The sequence below is a fragment of the Cynocephalus volans genome, chromosome 7 (assembly GCF_027409185.1).
Source record: "Cynocephalus volans isolate mCynVol1 chromosome 7, mCynVol1.pri, whole genome shotgun sequence".
NCBI lineage: Eukaryota > Metazoa > Chordata > Mammalia > Dermoptera > Cynocephalidae > Cynocephalus > Cynocephalus volans.
In genome coordinates this window covers 42,126,586-42,147,929 of record NC_084466.1, presented here as the reverse complement: position 1 = coordinate 42,147,929, position 21,344 = coordinate 42,126,586, and the positions used below count along the sequence as shown (strand labels likewise).

Here is a 21,344-nt window from a genome sequence, read left to right as displayed (position 1 = left end):
GTTGTGGGTACTTTGTTTTTTCCTTCAGTTTTGTGTTGGATTATTTGCTGTTCCCACCACTTAAACTCTGTGCTGGAACTAATTTGTTGTCCTTTGTTTACTTCTAAAATGGGGGAACTTCCTGTGGGACCAGTAGTTGAGCTCTGTGGTTGAGCTAAATTGCTGCTTTGCTGCTGATTCCCTAAGGAAGGTATTTTGTTCAGGTTTTAATGGTTGACTTTACAGGTACTTCCAGTTCTAGTGAAATCTGGCACACCTGGGTTGTGTAGAAACATTGGTCTGGGCCTGAGTCTTTTCATCAAACTGCACCCCATGCAATTCTACATTCCTGACCAGTCTCCTCTGAGTGGTCCTGTGCTGATTGGGGAGCAAATCAGCTGTCCTTGCTATGCCCCAGTTTTCCCCTAGTGGGCCCATCTCCCCCACCACCTGTGCTCTAAACATTTCCCATGGGATGGGCTGTGTGCTGGTCCCTTGCAATGACTCACTGGCCTCTGAGTGGCTCCATTTTTTTCAGTTGTTGTGGCTCCTCAGTCCTATGTGGGTCCATGGGAAACCTATTAGTGGTCTTGCTGTTCTGGGGGCCACCAAGGCCCTCTTCTCCCCTGCTGCCTCCAAGCAACTTCATCTGAAGTGCACAGCTGTGGCTTTTGCCACCTCCTGCTCTGTGCTCAGCAGCTCCAGCTTGGAAGAGGCCAGGGCTCAAAACAGTCAGAGTGGTTCTTACTCTCATTGTGGCTTCTCCTGCCTTCATGCACTCCGTAGGTCTCCCCTCCTCTTTCCTTGAGCTCTAGTGGCCCCAGCTTGGCTGCTGTTGCTTTTTTTATAGCTGTAAATTGGTTGATTTGCAGAAGAGAGTGATGCTGGGGACCATCTATTCTGCCATATTGACCAGAAGTCAGCATTATAATTTGATTAGAAATTACATAAGTTTTTATTAGTGAGAAAATAGCAATGTGGTTATGTTAAAAAAGATAAAGTCCTGATCATTTTTGTTTATTTCTGAAATTAATTCAGAATTGTTCTGTCTTAAAAACATGTTTGAGACTTTCTTTAAAATACTCCAGGGTAAAAACTGAGGGCAGATGGAAGGGAATTGATTGAAATAAGAATGACAAATTTTTGATGGGTAATGAGTACAGGGGAGTTTATTATATCGTTTGCTTTTTCATTTTTCAGGAAATTTTTCTTGTGCAAATAACTTTAAAAGAAAGAAAGCATTTTAATTTCAGCAAAAAGTCAATATTCTTTTCATTTTATTCATTCTTCAGTAGAATCCAGTCTGGCTTTTGTCATAATCACTTCACATAAATAGCTTTTTCTGAAGTCATATTTTAGTCTTGATTTAATCATTATTTAGCTCTATGGGTTTTTGTTTTTAAATACTGTCCGCAAAGCAGACTTCGTTTATCATTTTGAAAAGAAAAATAGTCAGGAGTACTGAAAAAACAGTGCAGCATTAGTATGCTAAGTAATCATAAGTTAATTTCCAAAGGCTTAGTTCCTTAAGTGAAACTCAAATGTTGACACAATTCTCAAATACTCACATGGCAAGGAGAATTAAGAAAACATTAATATGTCCTGCGTTTAGGAACACATTTGGAAATATGAACCTACATTTTGAAATATATATTAATTTTTTCATATTTCACAAATTTTCTAAATGTATTTTTGAAGTTTTAATGCATTTTTCTAGAAATCCCAAATGTTTGAATTAAATGTATCTATTTTAGTGGTAGTCAACCTATTTCAAATGTGTAATAACAATCTTTTAATTAACATCTGGCAACAGTGATAATATTTAAATTTATATATTCCTAATAAAACCAAAACAAACCCAAAACAAACACACACACGAAATCTGAATCCCCCCATCCTCCAACACGCAGACTCTACCCTAGATACTTTGGAAATTATCACACAAATTCAGGAATATCCAGGAGCCATTATCCTTATTCTTACATCAGTGACTCTAAATTGATTATTTCTTTTTGCTGGATTCAGGAACTCTGTGGATTCACCTCCCATCCTGGAGACATACAAAGTTATCATCTAAAATGAAATAAGCAGCTGTTTTTCACTTAGGAAGAACCTACTGATGTGTAAGCATTTTCCAAACCATTACTAACAGTGAACTCTATCATTGCCAGTCATGTTTTTGACAAAATTTAATTCTAAGCCGTCTTTTTTTTTTTTTTTTTTTTTTTTGTTGCCCTTGGTTGTTAGCTTATTTAAAAGAAAGAGGGGGAAGGGCAGTCGGGAGTGGTGGTGCTGACTTTTGTATGTAGGACGTCTGCCTTTCCCGAGTCTCACTTTGGTCTTTGTGGTCTGAGCGTGAGCTGGGTATCAGAGACTATTAAAGTTTATAGCCCTCAGGTGAGAGAAGCACCAGTATATAATGGCTAAAATTGGCTGTAACATGAGAACTTACTGAAGGCGTATGATATTCACAGAACAAAAGTTAGACTTTGATAATTCCCATTGTGTTTTTTGAAGAACTATTAATTTTTCAAATATTACTGTCATTTTCATATGTTAAGGATAAAAAGTGATCTTAAATATTTAATGAAAAATTAGTTTAAATAGTAAAGAATTACTTTGGTAACAGATAGAATTGAAAATGCCCCTTTTCCCAAATTTGTACAGTCAATATACACATAGAGAGCAAATTAAACAATACAGAAGTGATTTATAGCCAGATATTTTGCCTGTAAAACAAAATATAAAGAAATGAAAAAGAAAAATTGAAGATCCATGCTGTGAGAATGAATAAACTATTCCAAAAGAGCAGTCTGTGGATTTTAAGTAAATGAATTATACAATCTGTAGTTGAATTGATTTTAATAAATTATTTGTGATTTGAGCAATTAAGGGTGACAATAGTGCTGGTTAAAATAAATACTTTTATTTTTTCTTGTAAAGAAAACCAACACCAGGTTTCATGAGGTCATCAAAAGAAACGTACCTTGACTAAAGAAATATTTCTGTGACATGAATGTAAAACAATTGATTCTAGTAAAAATTATGTTAAAAATTGCATAATAACCATAATCCTTTTATAAACATTCTTGTTCAGATTTTTTTTTTATACATACACATTTCTAATGGATATTTAGGAAATTGATTTCTGGCACAAACAGAATGTGTATTTTGAAATGCAGTAAATGCCGCTCATTGATACTAGAAAGAGGTTGGGCCAATTTCCACCCCCACTATCAGTGTAATGAGAGTTTCATTTGCTCTATATCTTCTCCAGCATGTGCTATTATCTGCTATTTTTATTTTAGCCTCTCTGGTGGGTAAATGGTTGTATGACATTGTAATTTTAATTCGTATTTCCCTGATGGCTAAAGACATTAATCATTTTTCCCAGTAGTCACTGTCCATTTGGATATCATCTTTTGAAGAGTTCTTGTTCAAGTCTTCTGCCTAATTTTTCTGTTTTTAAGTTCTTTTTAGTTATTTCTAGAATTATTCATTGGAAACAATGTCTCTTTGGATTATATGCATTGAAAATATTTTTCCCACCCTCTGGCTTCATGTTTTAGTCCTCCTAACGGTGTCTTTAGAGGACATTTTAACAGTAATATTTTTCTATATGGATGACTCTTTGTAGGTCCAGATTAAGAAATCTTTCATACTCCAATATTTTGAAGATAGTTTCCTATGTTGTATTCAAAAATTTTATTGTTTTATGACACATTTAAATCTAAAGTCCAAATTGAATTGATTTTGGGTGTGATATGCAATAGGAGCTAAGGCTAATATTTTTCCATGTATCCAAATGATTCAGTTATATTTGTTGTAATGACTGGACTTTCTTCACTGCTCCTCAGTTTCTCCTTTGCCATAAACAAGATTCCTTATACGTGTGATTCTGTTTCTGGACATGAATCTGCTCCACTTGTCTATTTGTTTAGACTGTGATGATACCACAATGTCTTAGTTAAAGTAACTTAATTATAAGCCTGTATATATATTTCTTCAAGGTCATCTTGGGACTTAGGACTCTTTTATTTTTTATGTAAATTTTAACATCACCTTTTCAATGTCCATACCATACCCACAATCACACTCCACAAAGTGTTTTCAATTTAGTAAGAATTGCATTGAATTTATAAATAAATTTAGAAAAGAATTCACTATCTTCTAATCCATAAACATATTTTCCTCCATTTACTTAGGACTGCTTAAACTTTTCTAAATATTTTATTTTGTGTTTAGAGATACTCCATATGTATTGTGAGGACATAGTAAAATTTGGTAAAAAATCCATGTGTACCTAAAAATATTGTCTATAAGGGTAAACCATTACAGTACAGTTTTTAGATTTTTTTTTTCAGAAAGTTACATGTAATAAACTAAAATAGGGAGTGAAAATTGTCTTCATTTCAAACATACTAATATATGTATCTACTCTGGAAAAAATTTAAATTCTTAGAACTCCCTTAAGAAAGAGTCAGTTTGATAATACATGCACATGGTAATCAGTTATTTTCCTAGTAACTTATTTAATGGAAATAGTCTTTGCACCACCACTTATCTGCATGGCTCGTCTGCCTCCATGGCACTAAAGTGAAGCATCATATATTGTGACCAGTCAACCCTGCTGTCTGTTGGTGCTCCTGTTTTCACCTATCAAAGGGCCCACAATGGCAGTGCACCTGGCAAAGAAAGATGACTACACATCAGTCTCTGCAGACTGGCTTCTCTAGAAGCTGCTGAAAGGAGTCAGGCTACATGACCTCAGTAACTTCCTGAGACTGTTCCAAGATGCAGTACCTGATGAGACCTCAGTGTGAACAATTTAAATATACAAGCAACCAGATCTGGTTTTTTTTTTTTTTTGTAAATTGGTGATAATCCACCACCTTGTATTTACTCTCCCTCCCTCCCACATTCCTTCCCCCCTATTTCCTGCTCCCCTGGATGTATTCCCCCCAAAAGCATTAACATGTAAGGTATTGCTTTAAGTTCTGTTTAGGGAATGTGATCTAAGAAACCCAAAATAACAATTTACATATAATGGGGAAAAATGATCCTATGAATATTTAGCAACAGACTACATACAGCTTCTCAGAACTTTGATTAGAATATCAGGGGAATTGTGTTGGATCTTATTTCATTTTTAAATGGTCATATGAAAGAATGAATTGAATAGAATAGCCATTTCAAACGAAGAATAATGCTGAGGTGCTTGTGTCCTACTAAAATTATGTTAAAAATAATAAAAAATAATAAAGGTTGAACATAAAAAGATCTTAGGCCAAAATATATAAATGCATACATAATATTTAAAAAGTATATAGCTTTAGGCATTAGAAATAACGATATTGATAAACTAATATAAATAGGTAGATCAGAAAAAGAGCCTATATAAAATTTGCCTTATAATAAAATTTGATGAAATAAGTATTTTACAATTAATAATGATCTAATTGGAAGAAAAAAGTAAATGGAGATGAGCATTTTATATTATTTCCCAAGTGCCTTATTAGACAAAATAAAGAGTTAAGTGGAAACCAATAAAGCTATGAAATGAGGATAAAATATTGATGCATGTATATCTGATTTCAAGATGCGAAATTGTTTTAAAATATAAGCACAACTGTGGTGAATTGTTACTATGCTGCCACTGAATGAACCATGCTTTAGTGTCATGACCTTGAGTGTCTATTCCCACATCACTGTGACCAGCATTGACCAATGGGACTATAGCAAGTGTGATGCAAGCAGAGGCTTAACGAGTCATTGTATCGGACTCTGGTTTACTTTGAGCCCTCTCTTCTTTGAACCACTCATCTTGGACTCTGGCTACCATACCATAAGAAGTGCAAGTCACAAAAAGACTCCTGTAGAGCAGAACCAAGGTTCTCTGGTTGAAGCACCAGCTGAGCTCTCAGAGGACAGCCAGACTTAACTGTCAGCCTTTTGAGGGAATTCTTTGAAATATTCCATCCTTGAATCCCAGGATCCTTGAACGGCAGCAATAACCAAAATCATATGCAGTAGAATAGCCCAACTGAATGGGGTCCCCACACAGAATCATGAAAGATAATAAAATGGTTATGTAAACAACTAAGAATTTGGGATCATTTGTTACTCAGGAATATATAATCAAAACAACAGCAAATAACTGCATGAAGAAATATACAGTTACTTAAAAGAAATGTAAAAAATTGACATTTAAAGCAAATTAAAGCTTGGGAAAATATGTGTAAAAAATTATGATAAACATGAGGTTAATAAAAGCTATTTATAAAGTTATTAAAATAAATTGTGTAAATAATTAGCTTTGTCTCATTGGCCAAAATCAATATTTTTATAATGCCATAAGTTCTAGAATTTAAGATCAGAAGGTCCAATCCATTAGACATTGCATACTCATCATCCCTTAATTCATTCAGTCAATTTTTGAGCATTCAATATATGCTATATTGTTGATACATATAGCCTACAGATAAATTAGGAGAAAGAGAAAAAAAAATTGCTAAAAGTTAATCTTTGTTAGAAAGTGTATATTAAATCACAAAAAAGGAACTAAATGTAGACATCAGTTTACATAAATAAATTTGGGTGGCAAAGTTACTGATGAAATTGATTTCTTTAATAAATTTTTCTTTGATTTTTGATGTAATCTATAACACTTAATTTTCCTAAATTAAGAAAATGAAAACTCGTAAATGGTTTAAAGATCAGAATGCAAACATCCAAGACAGATTCCTCCTCAATGTTCTGTGTGCTTCACACCCTCGTGTTGATAATATGCTTAATATTTATTCTTAATATACAGGTTTTTTTAGATGTATTTATTGATATTCTCCCAACGTTCCTTAATGCTCCTCTTAAAAGTGTAATATGCACAGAGACATTGAGAAAGGAAGACAGGGAACCCAGATTTCTGCTTTCCTTCTTAATATACCTTTTTCATTTTTTTATACAAAAATGTTTTTTAAAAGTTAATTTGAATTTAACTTCTCAATGAAGATGAATGAAAAATTCTATTTTGACTTAGATTGTATTTTATTACATCCACTCTTTAAGGCTGAGGAGAGGAGAAATGAGTTGTTGCCAGAACAGAGAAAACAAGGAAAAGCTAAGCAGCTCTTGGACTCCTCTCAGATGCAGCTCTCTCAGTTGACCTTTACAAATTATTGAAGCTATTGTCCATCGACAGAACATGGAGCACACTCAGGAGATCTGAGTGCTCATTACAACTCATTTTTCAAAATACATATCTCTTAACAGTTGAAAACTAAAGAGCAATAGATTATTTGTATAATTGCTTCTTCTACTAATGTAACAGAAAAGCATTAGCACCGTGAGTCCAAATTGTGTATTTTTAATAGCCTATCCCAACATGAAAATGAATTTTGCAGCTTGATATCAGGGTTGATATCCTTCCATCAATATAGGACATGACATGATTCATTTGTTCATGCATCTGCCTTTTCACAGAATTGTTCTTCTCCCTCAAAACCTGAGGATAAATTACCATGATGCCAGAATTCTGGGCAGAATATCCAAGGGCAGCAGGCTGTTCTGTCACCACCTGTCTCCTGCTGACCATTTCAAGGTCCTTTGCCTCATAGCCATTGAGGTAAATATCGACTCCTATATCAAAGACAGTATAGCTGCAGTAACAGTTAATAATTTTTGCATCCACTTATAAAGCAGGGACCCTAAATAGTTGGGTTGTCATAGGATCCTCATTTTTTGCATATACGCCTACCAGAAATCAGAACAGAGTTTGTTAAAAACCAAAGAGTAAAGATTATGAATGAACAATAAAAGAAAAACAATAACAATTGAGTTGGCCTTTTCATGCTACACTAATGCAGCAGACTCCAGCAGTAAGATCTTAAGGAGGAGGAAGGGGAAGAGAACGGCGACAAGGAGAGAAAGAAGAAAATGTATTAAAAACTTCAGAAGCTCCCACCTAATATTTTAACTTTAAACAATCCAAATAATTATTGTCTTGTAGAAAATTTAAGATCTCACATATATCAAAACATGAGTTAATACATTAAGATGCTGCTTAAGGCCCAGGATAAGCATCGCTTGTTTAAATGAAAAGTTAGTTGCTTCTTTATTATCTCTCTTCACTGTCTAAAACCGCTACAATTCTTGGATTATGTCTAAGCTGAAAAGGTGAAGCGAGGAATTAGGAAAAATGAAAAAATCCAACACACAAGGTATTCTTACCTCATACATTAATGTTTATGGTAATTAAAAAAAAGAATTGTGTAATTAAGTGAATAATGTACTTCTCTCTGTAAATCTGACTGCAAATCTTAACTTTCATTATTTTATTTTTTATCAAAGATATAAAGACAATAAAACTATTGAGACATATCTTGACAGAAATATATTAAATACTGGTTTTTAGATGACATTTTCTGATATGACTTGGGTAGATTTTGATAGGTTTGAACAAATATTTTATATTTATTGTAAGTAATAAATCAAAATAATTAGATATTTATTTGTTACTGGTGATTGGATAAGATATAGAGACATAATTTTCAATTAATATTTGAACAGTTGCTTAGTTTTTCAGGTCCCATCTACCTCAAAAATGTTTTGTCTTTGGATAAATGCCTAAAATATACAGGCATTTGCTTACAAATCTTGAAAAGCCAAAGAAAAATCTATATATTTATCTGCCTTAAGTCCATCCAACCACTGATCTATCTTTTCATTGTTCCATTCATTCATCCCTCCATCATTCAGTCACTCACTTAACTGCTCTATCAATCATTTATCACCTATCTATCCAGTTATTTATCTATATGACAGCCTATTTACAATTTCTCTCAAGATATTTTCCCTTGGGGGAAATTCAAGGTCTATTATTCTTAGTGCCTGACTGATTCGATAAATCCTTGTTGAGTGTCTACCCTATGCCAGGAATTGTGCCATGTGTTGGAGTACAGTGGTGGACAAGTGGTCTTGGTCATGAGCAGCACATGGAACTTCAATTAGTGGAAAAATTGATGTTTAAATAATTGTAACTATAACATTGATAACTGGTGCAAAGAAGAAAACCTTTATTGTTCTCCCAGGTCAAATGTGCATTATTAAATGATCCCTCTGGCAACTGTAAAGAGAACAGACTGGAAGAAGCAGACATAGATCTTACAAAGTCCGGTTTAGGAGGCTCCTATTACCTTGCCACTCTTCCCTCGCCAGGCCTTATTACTGGATGCAGGGGTGAGGGCAAAGGTGAGCCTGATCTATTATCAGCCAGCAGTGGTACTAATGCCTTTGAGCATGTTTTCTGATAACTGACGGAATTTCAGTTTTGTTCATGATCTTAAAGCTCTATTTATTTATTTGTCTTTTTGTTTTACTACATTGTAAACTCTGTATATAGCACAGTGCAAAATACATGCAAAACAATATTTACTGACTAAATAGATAGACGGAGGAATGTTCTTTGTCTAATGGATAGCATCTTCTGGGCCTAAATTCTCCTAGAACGTACTGCACTTTTTGGACAATGACTTTGTCTGCCAAGATGCTCTCACTAGGGAAAGGCTTTGTCACAGTTTTCCTCTGTTCCATAGGTATTCTAGACTCCCCACTCTCACTTTGCCCAGACCTTCTTACCTGCTCTGATTTGAGGTGCCAGTGTCTGTGCTAAAGATAGTCCAACACTGAACAATTTTTGATAAGTATTACATAGCTGTACCTAACACCACCATTATATAACACATTTCCATTTCATAAGACTTCATTGTGATATACTAACATTTGTTCTATCTATATCTGCAAAACATAGCATTGTACACTCCTCTTCCTATTTTTAATGATCTAGTTGTCTGTAAATACATACTAAAAAATATTCACATTGTATGTGCAAAAGAGTTTTACAGAGGCACCATTATGTATCTTGATTTATTGATGACTTACACATAAAATCATCAATATAGAAAATATGTTATAGAAAGTGCAAAAATGCTGTTAATCTGACAGGTAATATGAGCTAGGAAAAGAATCATGATAATGCTGTGTGCTTCTGCATTCTTTAAGCTGTGCATACCCACTGCGCTTCTATAACTTAAAATAGCTATGCTTATTTAAATCTAATTTTGCATCATAAATATATTCCTAGACTGAATTATTTATGCTTCTTCTCACAAACAACATTTCAATACATTATACAGTAAAGTGAGATGAGAATATTTGGTTGAAATATCATTTCATTAGAAACATTTACATAAGATATTTGAGGTAAAAGTAGGAATCTCATCATATTCATCTTCCCTTTCTGTTTTCCCAAGAATTTAGCAGAGAAAAAGTGAATGAGCTATTAGTCAATTAGTATTTTTAAGTAAATGATTAAATGTGTGTATAAGAGTATAAGTCTACCTATTTGGACTCTGACCAGTCTTCACTATAACCTGTACTTCCTAATTTCAATGGACAAGAGAACGTTAAAGTAAAAATGTGATCAGCTTAATGCACTTCTTTATGTCTATATAGCCATAAAGCTACAACCCATTTCACAGAGTACCAATATTATTAAACGTTGTGTCTGTATTTTATTCAAGCAGTGGCTTAAGTTTAAACAGAACCTGTTTAACAAAAGCTCTCTCTTTCCAAAGGACTTATCTGCAGTATAAACAATTACATATCCTTAGAAATTTGATCATAAATGAGAGAGAGCATCTTTCACCCATTGAATATACCACTTGTAAGCATGAGTGTAAAGGATGTGGTTTTTAATATCAAGAAGAAAATTATGTTATCAGTGCTATCCACCAAACATCTCTTGTTCTTCTTCCAGGTACAAATTATGATACTGTCCTCCTACCCCTTTGAAATCTTCTGTGGCCATGTGACTAGTTTGTTATCAAGGTCTGAACAGAAAAGAATTATATTAATTGAAGGTGGAATCTTTAAGAACCAGTGAAAAATTTGCTGCTCTCTACCTTTTTTCTTTTGACTCGGAGACCAGCAGTGCTCAATATTGTTGTAGTTTTATGACAACCTGAGTACCAAAGTGATAATATCATGGACATGCAATATGAATAAGAAAAAAGCATCATGGTATTAAACCATGGAGAGTTATGAAGTTATTTGTCACAGCAGAATTACTTATCCTATCCAATTGATAAACCAGTTGACTGCAATATTCTCTATTGTCATTTCCCCATGGATCAACATGCGTCTTTATGAAATAGAATACAGTAATCCTTACTGCGCACAATATGATTTTTGTAAGTGATGCTCAGACCTTAAAAAGAACCCAACTACAGCTATGCCAGGAATTTCCTGAATTGTTGGATCAAACCCAAAGCCAAAGTACCTTCCCAATCCAGCCTCAGTGTACCTGGTCATTTCCAGGAAGAGTTAAAAGAGGAACTACATTTCCTCCATACACCAAGATTTTAAACAATATAGTTGTAATAAGTTTGCCTTACATTAAGAAAGGTATGTCATCAAATAGATAAGTCCATAATTCACCTTTGAGAGTTTGAAGGGTTAGTAGAACAAACAAGACAGGATGAACAGAACAAATAAATAAAATATCCAATATTTAAAAAATAATTAACAAACATTCATGATTAATAAATTACTTAAAACTTTGTTTTAACCAAGCTGTTTAAAAGATATCAAGGAGAAGTTTAACTTAATTAAGGATCGTGTGAAAAAAAAATTGTAGTGCTTTAAGTAAATATTAATTGAAGGAAGAAAAGAAGCAAGGTAGGAAAAAAATAAAACAAGAAAATGAGAAAAAAAAGAAAATGTGTGTGTGTGTGTGTGTGTGTGTGTGTGTGTCAGAGAGAGAGAAAGAGACAGGGTAAAAAAGTAGGTCTAGAAACTGAATTTACCTTTCCTTAATTATGCAGTTTTTGTAATCACTTGAATTAGACGTTAATGTAATTTGCATTGTCTCTTTCACCATAACATGTCCTTGGGTCTTACCTTTCTACATAATCTAGTAGCCGGGAACAATGATTTGAAGCAGGGGCATCATGACCTCCTACTGCATAAAGAAAACCATCACATGTGGCCACTCCAACACCCCCTCTCCTCTTACACATTGGAGCACACATGTTCCACTTATTTGTATGAGGATCATAATATTCCATTGAGCTCAAACAGGAGCTTCCATCACGACCTCCAACTGAATACAACCTAAAAACACAATTGGAAAAACACGACTTAACACAGTCTGCATGACAAAATGTAGAAAAGAAAAGATCCTTTAAAAATAAATTTTCACAGAATGAGCCTCAAATATTTTAGTAATATACTGCTTGACATGGAGACTTTGTTAAAGATACACTATAAATAATTGTGCATACCTAGAATTTCTATTATTCTAGTATGCAATATACTAGATGAAATTAAAAAGACTATAATTTTCTAACCTCTATTGTTTCTAGAAAGTTAGATATGCATTGCTTATTGTGAACATAATCAAATGATGTTAATATATTAATTTTAAAAAATATTGATAAATGGCTACTAAAATACAGAGTAAGATATTAAAAAATGACCATAATCAGAAGAAAAGGGACTGGTTATCTCACTTGTTAACCAGCACTTGATTTGGCAGTGTATAAACGGTGCTTGCTCCTTGCCTTTCTTCCATGAAGTTTAGAACACTAAACCACTTGAATAATCTAAACAGGAACTCATATTGTCATAACATCAACTTCCTTAATCATTGCTTATAGTATAGATAAAGACAAGACTTTACAGGGAAAAAGGGTGCAATGATGTTAGACTGATTGAATATTGCTAAAACTTACTTGATACACTCATTTTGCTAGTTATTTAATTAATGAAAATTATGATAAGAACAAAGGAAAGCTAAGTTTTACAACATAAATGGTGGTACTTAAATGATTAGAAATACTTTGTTTAATCCCAATAAAAGAGTTCTTCCCATAGTCATAAAAATTTCATCACAGTAAGGTATGGTGTTGCATTGATTTAATTACCTGTTTGTTCATGACATATTTTTGGATGCCTACTGTATGCCATATTCCATTCAAAGTTTTGTGAATATATTCATGAACAAAACAGAGAAAAATAATTTCTGCAGTAAATTCTACCGAAGTGGGGGTAGACATAATACACAAAATAAACATATGTCTTAGATACTATTGTGGAAGGTGCTAAGTACGGCAGGGGCAGGAATGCAACTAATAGAGGTAGGGATTTTGGTTGCAGTTTTAATGACTAGGACAGGTCTCACTGGAAGGTGATGTTTGCAGAAAAGCTTGAAGATGGTGGTTGTGATTGGTGGTGAGTTCAGGAATATTTGGGGGAGGAGGATTCGAGGCTGACTAAAAAGTGAATGCAGAGTTTCACAAACAGCAATGAAGCCAGAATGGCTGGAGTAGAAACTGGGGGTGGTGTGGCATTTGAGGTGTGAGGTGGTGGTTCAAGGTTAGTGGAATGGCAGCTCACACAGGTGCTTGTAGACATTTTCTCTGGGTGAAACAGGAAGCTATGAGAGATTTTCAAGTAGAGGAATAATATGATCTGTTTATATTTTAATAAGATTAGATGTTGTGCAATTTTTTCTTTACTAAGGACATTATGCATAATATATTGATAAATAGACTTAATTCTGTATTTTTCAATTTTTATATAAGTGTGTAGAAAGATGGTATTACTTAGTTTACAAAATCATTCAGGTCTTAGATTTACAAATTAGTGCTCTAATATTCTTAAATAACTCTAAGATATGATGTTTAAACTGATATCAAATCCTGGAGACTTTTTTTTTTTTTTAAAGCTGTTTATGTTTCTCATAATGCCTACCATGATAAAATGTTTCTGATTGCCCAAGTGTTCCCTTTATGGATGTAATGCCTCTTTGCTTGATTGCTCATAAGTTGTCTGCTGGCTCTCAACCTTGCAATATGTTGAAATTAACCAATAGGAGAATTTTAAAAGACAAGTATTGGGCAATTTAGCTTGCAAAAGCACCCAGAAGTGAAATAATTATTCACTCAGAAGTTTCTATCATCCTAAACACTTCATGAAATCTGAACCTCATTTATTTCTACGTTTCATTAAAATTGAAGATCTAACTCAAAATAAGTATGCTATATAGTCTTGAGATATTATTAAAATATAACTAAATATATTTTCACAGACTTTACTTATTGGGTATTTTCAAGTGAGTCCCTGTAAATAGTTTATATATAAAATGGTATTACCCTCCTTTTTTCTATTGCTTTAAAGAAAATGTTGACTTCAAGCTGCTCTGTTTATTCATACACATTACACTGATAAATTTTACTATTGAATTATCTGAACCCAGCATTGCTGATAGCTGATAATAAAATAGTTTTATGCAATAAGATATCATTTATTTTCTTTTTCTGAAATTATTTTTAAAAATGATACAGGGCCGACCCCCCCCCTCGGGAGAGTGTGGCACTGAGAGTGCAGCGGCGCTGGGAGCGCCGAGGCCGCGGGTTCGGATCCTATATAGGGATGGCCGGTGCGCTCACTGACTGAGTGTGGTGCAGACGACACCAAGCCAAGGGTTATGATCCCCTTACCGGTCACAAAAAAAAAAAAAAATGATACATACAAACATATACCTAAATGTGTATAAAAAGTAATGAAAACATATAATTTACCAAGACTAAATCATGAAGAAATAGAACATTTGAACAGAAATATTTATACTCTAATATTAAAATAGATATAGGTCTCTTTAGACTTTGGAGATTGAATCAGTAGTCAAAATCTCCCAACAAAGAAAAGCCCAGGACCAGATGGCATCACTGGTAAATTCTCACTAACACACTAACACTTAAGTAAAAATTAATGTCAGTCTTCCTCAACAGCTTCCAAAAACTGATGAGGAGGAAACACTTCCAAACACATTTTATGAGGCCAGCATTACCTTAATAGCAAAGCCAGACAAAGACACCACAAGGAAAAAAACAAAACTAAAACAAAAACAAACAAACAAACAAAAAACCCAAAACAACAACAACAATAAAACCTAGAGGCAGATAGATATCCCTGATGAATACAGATGCAAAAATCCTCAACATGACACTAGCAAACTGAATCCAATAGTACATTAAAAGGACCATCTACCATAACAAAATGGGATTTATACCTGAGATGCAAAGATGATTTGACGTACAAAAATCAATAAATAAGATACATGCACCACATTAAAAGAATAAAGGATAAAAATCGCATGATCATCTCAATAGATGCAGAAAAAATGTTTCACAAAAGTCAACACACTTTCATGATAAAAACTCAACAAACTAGAAATAGAAAGAAATTATCTCAATATGAAAATTAATTAGGATATTATATATTAAACTGAATTTTCCGAATGAAAAATCTACCTATTATGTAGAATAAATGAGTGAGTTAATAAATATTCCACATTGTTCTATTTCAGAATATAAGAAAAAACATGTTATGATTATTAACCATACTGCTTACATTATAAAAGTTAAACATAGATTCTAATAGCATATTTTTAGCTAATTGCATATATTTCATTAGGAAATAAAATGTTTCTGCAAAGTTCACAGGCTATAATATTTGACTTTGATATAATTACACATATTATGAATCCTCTCCAATGAAAGGATTTATGTTATTTACTAAATCCTAAGGTATATATTCAGTGGTTTCTTTAATTTGGTATATGGTGTGTCCTTTTCATGTCATTCATAATATGGTATGTTCTACAGATTTTAAAATGTAATTATTATAATTTTAATAATGTATAATATTAATTAGTTCTGGGGCAAAATTAGTTGAAAGGAAAAAAATACAATGAATTTTTCCAGAAAGAGCTTTGAAAAAGAAATGAGAAAAATTGGAATTTGTGTAAAAGGGATAACAGCATCCTTTTGAATTGCTTCATGAACCCATTTTTAAAATGAATAGATGCATTTCAATATTTGAAAAAAAATCAAATTATGTACTTTATGAATATAGCCAATCAATTAACATTAACTACAATTCACTTATTTGTAAACATAAATTAACTAAGTAATTAAGAACTAGATTTTAAAAATAAATAGTAACAACAGTAATAACTATTACTATAATTATTCATAAAGTTATAAAAATAGGCAAAGACTAGAAACACTATACTCTGAGCAGTTAGAATAAATGCTACAATGTACACACAATGTTGTTCATGAACACTTGTCAACGATTATCTTCTCAGGTCTCCCCTCACAATCTCTTTACTCATAGTTAGACTGATTTCCTGCTTTCTTTCACAGAAAAACAATGACAAATTAGATGCTGAAAACTTGAACAGCAGAGAAGATTCTGATAGAAGTAAATGCACTGAGAACATAGGAAGTGACAGCTGACTGCTTCACAGCACGAAAATGTGACATTTTAACTTCAAGTTGAAAGATGACTAAAAATGTGTAAGACGGAGAAATAAGGGAGAAGTATTACATGCGGGGAAAGCATTATGTGTATAGACAAGGGGCATGAAAGGTCACAGCAAGTGATAAATAAAGAGTGGCAGGTACATCATAGTGATGGCAGTGGTGGTAGTGAAAGGTGGTAAAGAAGCGATGCAGCTGGTAGGATGAAAAGATTAGAGTGAGAATAAAGGGGGTTGTACATTATGCTATGGAATCAGGGTTTCACTCTGAGGCAGTGAGAAAAGACTAGAAAAATAATATTCTTAAGAATCATCAGGATCATAGCTTAGGTTGTGATGAATTCTGACCAGCATATCCTTTGTATGCTAGGAATTGGCAGGAGATCCAGAAATATCCTTGACTTAAGTAAACTTTTCTAGAATTTTGCTGAAAATGGCAAGAATCGGAGTCTTCTCTACTATTTTCCCTAATCCATGTGGTTAAACAGCAAAAGATGAATTTTACCTAATATTTAGCCACCAAGTTTTAATGTCTTGGCACCTAGTTACCAGGTGTTTACCTTAGTTAGTGCCAAATATTTTATGTTCTATTTGATGCAATGTATCAATTTGAGGAGAAAAAATCCTATATTAGTTAGAATATTAGTTCAAATGTGTATGGAAGTGGCTTTACAGATGCTGAGACTCAGGCTGCATCTCTAGACTATGACGCTTTGTCAGGAACTGTGAAGAATCTGAAATTTCACCAGCAAGTTAGCCTGCCACCGTTTCACAGAGGCTGGCAGATGACACAAGATTCCTGAGTCGGAGAGAAGTGACTTTATTATTTATAGTACTTGTGCTTCGTGTTCACATTTGTTCTCCTTGTCCCCCCAAGTCCCACCAGGATGACACAGAGTGACTCAGGTGAATGCTGCATGTGTAGAGGGTTTGTTTCACATCTGAAGAACCTTGAGTTTAGGAAATGCTAATCCTTTTAAAGCAGGCTGTCAGCATCCCTGTGTAACATTTGCCCTGAAGGGACATTATCTTTATTGCTCTGGTCAAGGAACAAATTTGCTCTCTGACCCAAAGGAAGATACTACCTTCATCTTCCTATGCTGTTTGATTTACAAACATCCTTGAAAAGATGGTGTGAATAAAAGTTGCTGATACTTCTTGCTGGGAACGTGTGCTGTGACCCCTTGTCCTTATGTTCCAGGATGGAATCCTAGCCATCACCACCATGCTTCAAACAGCAGGATGAAGAAAGGGAGCACAAACTCTCCCTTTATACATTTATGTCTCTTGCATTGCACAATGCACTGCTCAAATCCCATTGGTCAGAAGTTAGACACACGGCGATACCTAACTGATAAGATGTTAGAAAATGTTGTCTTTCTTTTAGGTGGCCATATGCCTCTCTAAAAATTGATATTTATATTGTCATATAAAAAGGAGTGAATGAGTATTGGGAGGCAATGAGAAGTGTCTGCCCCAGGACCAGATTTTTTCCAGCTCTGTGTGAGAGTGCACATTCATGTTAATTCTGACCTAGATGGCTTTTTACTACATATGCAGGTGGGTTTAATTAATGAATTAATCCATTCAGGTGGGTTTCCAGTAGAAAGTCTTTCCTGATCCCACTTCGTCCTGGTTTCTGAAATTTAACTTTACTTATAATTACTATTTTGCATACTTTTTCAATCTATACTTCATGGATGGCTGCAGAAAGTGCTATGTATACTATTAACTAAACATTAGAAGATTTTGCTAATTAGCTTATGGTGTTAAATACAAATTGTAATCAGTATATTTGGTCACCCGGAAAGAATGTTCAGGCATCCTTTCCCTTGCATCATAAAAGTATTAAAATCCCACAAACCAAGCAGTATAACACATTTGAAGAAATTCTGTAGATTCACAATTAATGGAGAACTTTTTCATCTGACCCCATTAGTGGGCTTGTCGATCCTGCTGTCAGAATACTTCTTTATTTGCTTTTCTGTGAAACTTTTCATGGGAAGGTGCTTGTTAGAGTGCCTTACAGTCCAGTGAGTGGAATTTCACTAAGCTTCCAACATTTCTCGCTTACTAAGAAACGTTCATGTTGTAAATTCAGTTTGAGACTTTTTGCCATTATAATATATGGCCAGTAAGCAAGGTTGTGGGCTGAAGTCTGATAGAGCTCACCTACCTTTATTTATTAGAATGTGCCCATATTTACTAAAGGAATTTGACAATTGTAAACATGGAAAATAATTTTAGTCAGTTCACCACATCCCAACACTTGCTAGAATTTACCAACCCAAAACCTGATAGAAATGGTCACTTCAATCTTAATCCTTCCATGTTTTCCTGCCAACTCCCATGTTATGCCTATTATAATCCTGCAGCCTCCTTCTTTTTTGTTCTTCTTTCCTATTTCCCTTAAATATAATGTAAGCTCTCTGAGGGTAAATTTCATTTATTTTCTTTGATATATTACCATGGCCAGTACATGCTTTTGAAATTAAAAGAAAGAAAAAAAAATGAATGAAGAATCAGTTCCCAGTTCTAAAAAAAAGGTGATTTATCTGTGGAAACTTGTCAATGAGAAAGAACCCACTGAAATTCCATTGAAGCAAGACTGACAAATAGCAGAGAAAAGTACTAATCACGTGTCCTGAGAACACAAAAGAAGGAAAGATTAATTTTAACAAGGTGGCTTAAAAAAGGGTTCATGGAAAGGGTACAGATTAAATGAGGCTTTGGATGGTGAAAATATTATAAATAATTTTATTTAGGTTTTAGGCAAAGCAACCCTTATTATATTTTAATATTTCCTGACATTATTGTTCTCAAGTGCAATAAACTGAGTTCAGTTAGTTCCGATCTTGCCACATGAAACTTAATGCATGAGGGAAACTAGAGTTGTATAAGGTTATCCTGCTAGAGAGTTTTCAAATGTATTCAAAGATCAGGTGTATATATGAGGATAAATGGACAGTCACAAGCTATTAAGTTAAGAAAACAATGGAAGGGAGAAATCTAGGCAAAAGGATGAGTGTGTGAAAAGGCAAAGGGGTAGGAGCCATCAAGGCATGTTCAGGGAACCTGAGCTATTCAGTATGGCTAGGACATCAGGTGGCTGTAAGGCAGGTAGTGAGAATAAAGACTGGAGATGGAAGGTGAGATGTAAATCATGAAAGACATATATTACAGATTGAGGAGTTTGACAGAGACTATACTCAAATAGGGAGCCAAAATGAAGTGTTTTCTGTTACTATACACAGTAATTCCAAGGCATGATTTATCAAGTAATCCCTTTGAAGCACTGCAATACATCTTAATCAGTCAACTATTATGATGGGATTTTAATAATTTTATAGTTTCCTTGAGCAATTTGTTTTTCAGCAAGAGGGAATATTTATAAGATTAGAATGCAACCATGTCACTGCCGGTTTTAAACCTTTACAGTTTCCTTACCTTGGCCATGTTGCTGTATGACCTGGGTCATGCCTTTGTCTCTCATCTTTTGGGGCCACTCTCTCATTGCGTGTTCCAGCCAAACAACTTCTCCACCTTTTGTTTGCATTTTATACTCAGGGACTTGACACAAATTGTTCTTTCTCATTGGCATGCTTCCCCATTTTCTGAAGATCTAATAAATCAATCAAGTTCCACTTTAAAAAAAAAAATTTCTTCTAATATGCTAGTAAAAATCTCTTGAGCTTATTAGTAGCCCCAAGAGAGATTCAGTAAATGAGCAATTTTTCTTTTCTTGTCGCTTTTTTTTTTTTAATATGTGAGTCTGAGATAGATTAAAGCTTGTGCAATTTTGGGTTCCATCTTTTAGAAAAGAATACCAAAATTTGCTTACAAAAACAGAAACAAGGTCTTGGCAGGCACCATGAAAGTGCCCTGAGGCTTAAGGCACTGTGCTAGGTAGTGAGACCTAACAGAGAAAACAATAAACATTGATTCCTGCTCTCAGGATACTTTCAGCTGCATGTGCTTCTGACTGAACAGAAATTGCAACTGCCCTAGGAGTATTACTAACATGAGGTTTTGAACGAATTAATGAATTCATTTGGCTATGGTGAATCATGAAAAAAGCTCAGTTGTTTTCCGGTGTTTTACAGATTCTCTAGGGGCATTACCACATATTTATTAAAATTTAAGTCTACTTAGGGATGTGTTCAGACAGTATCAGTATCTACATTGTGAGCTAGCTCAGAAAAATGAAAGGAAAAACAGAAAGTCCTTTTAGCTGCAATGTAAAGTTTGAAAGAACTAAGCCAATGCAGGGATCAAAGAAAAGATTTAAAAAATCACTAATGTATATATCCTTTGGGGAGTCTGAGGTTACATGATTTGGCCAAACACCACACCACAATGACCATTTACTGTTTTGTTTTATTTTCTTTATTCACCAAATAAGCCTTTGGCTGTGCTGACCTAAGATGACAAATCTACCCCTTAGTTTAATCTGTCTTATTGGATGTCCTACCAAAATGTTTCATAAAATTGATATATTTTTTCTCTTAAATCCATCAGAACACACTCATCAATTTTAAAATATAAACCATTTTTTTGTTTTTCTACAACAAGTGGTATCATATCGTAAATAACCTAAACTTAAAAGGACTTTTTACTGTTTTTTATTAGTCTTAACTGGGAAAATTATTCAAAATAATGTTCAGGAAAGTGGCAGCCAGGTTAGAATGACACATTAGTTGTACGTGAAAGTAAAACAACAGGAAAAAAATTATGTCAGTAGAGGTGAAGAAAAAAATAAAAAACTGTCAGAAACAACGCCGAAGCAATTTTCTGCTGTGGGTCTGTAGTAAAAGGTCACTTTCTAATGATTATGTTTCTGTCTAACACAGGAAAAACAAGTAGACATTAATAGACAGTCATCAAACTACAGAATTTTGAGGTTATTAAATCATACTTGAGAGGGAGTAGGGTGGGAAAGTGCCTAAATTAAAGCTGTACTATTTCAATTAAAAGAAAAAAG

The 21,344-nt window shown here is 34.0% G+C and overlaps 1 protein-coding gene across 2 annotated transcripts in view; it reads right to left on the bottom strand.

The window, feature by feature from the left end:
• The window catches only part of KLHL1 (kelch like family member 1), a 373,250-nt gene that overhangs the window by 7,969 nt on the left and 343,937 nt on the right, over nucleotides 1-21,344 (bottom strand). For both annotated transcript variants that reach the window (XM_063103154.1, XM_063103155.1), the window contains one exon: nucleotides 11,935-12,147. In XM_063103154.1, the coding sequence (XP_062959224.1) occupies nucleotides 11,935-12,147 (213 nt within the window). The remainder of the gene's footprint in view (nucleotides 1-11,934; nucleotides 12,148-21,344) is intronic.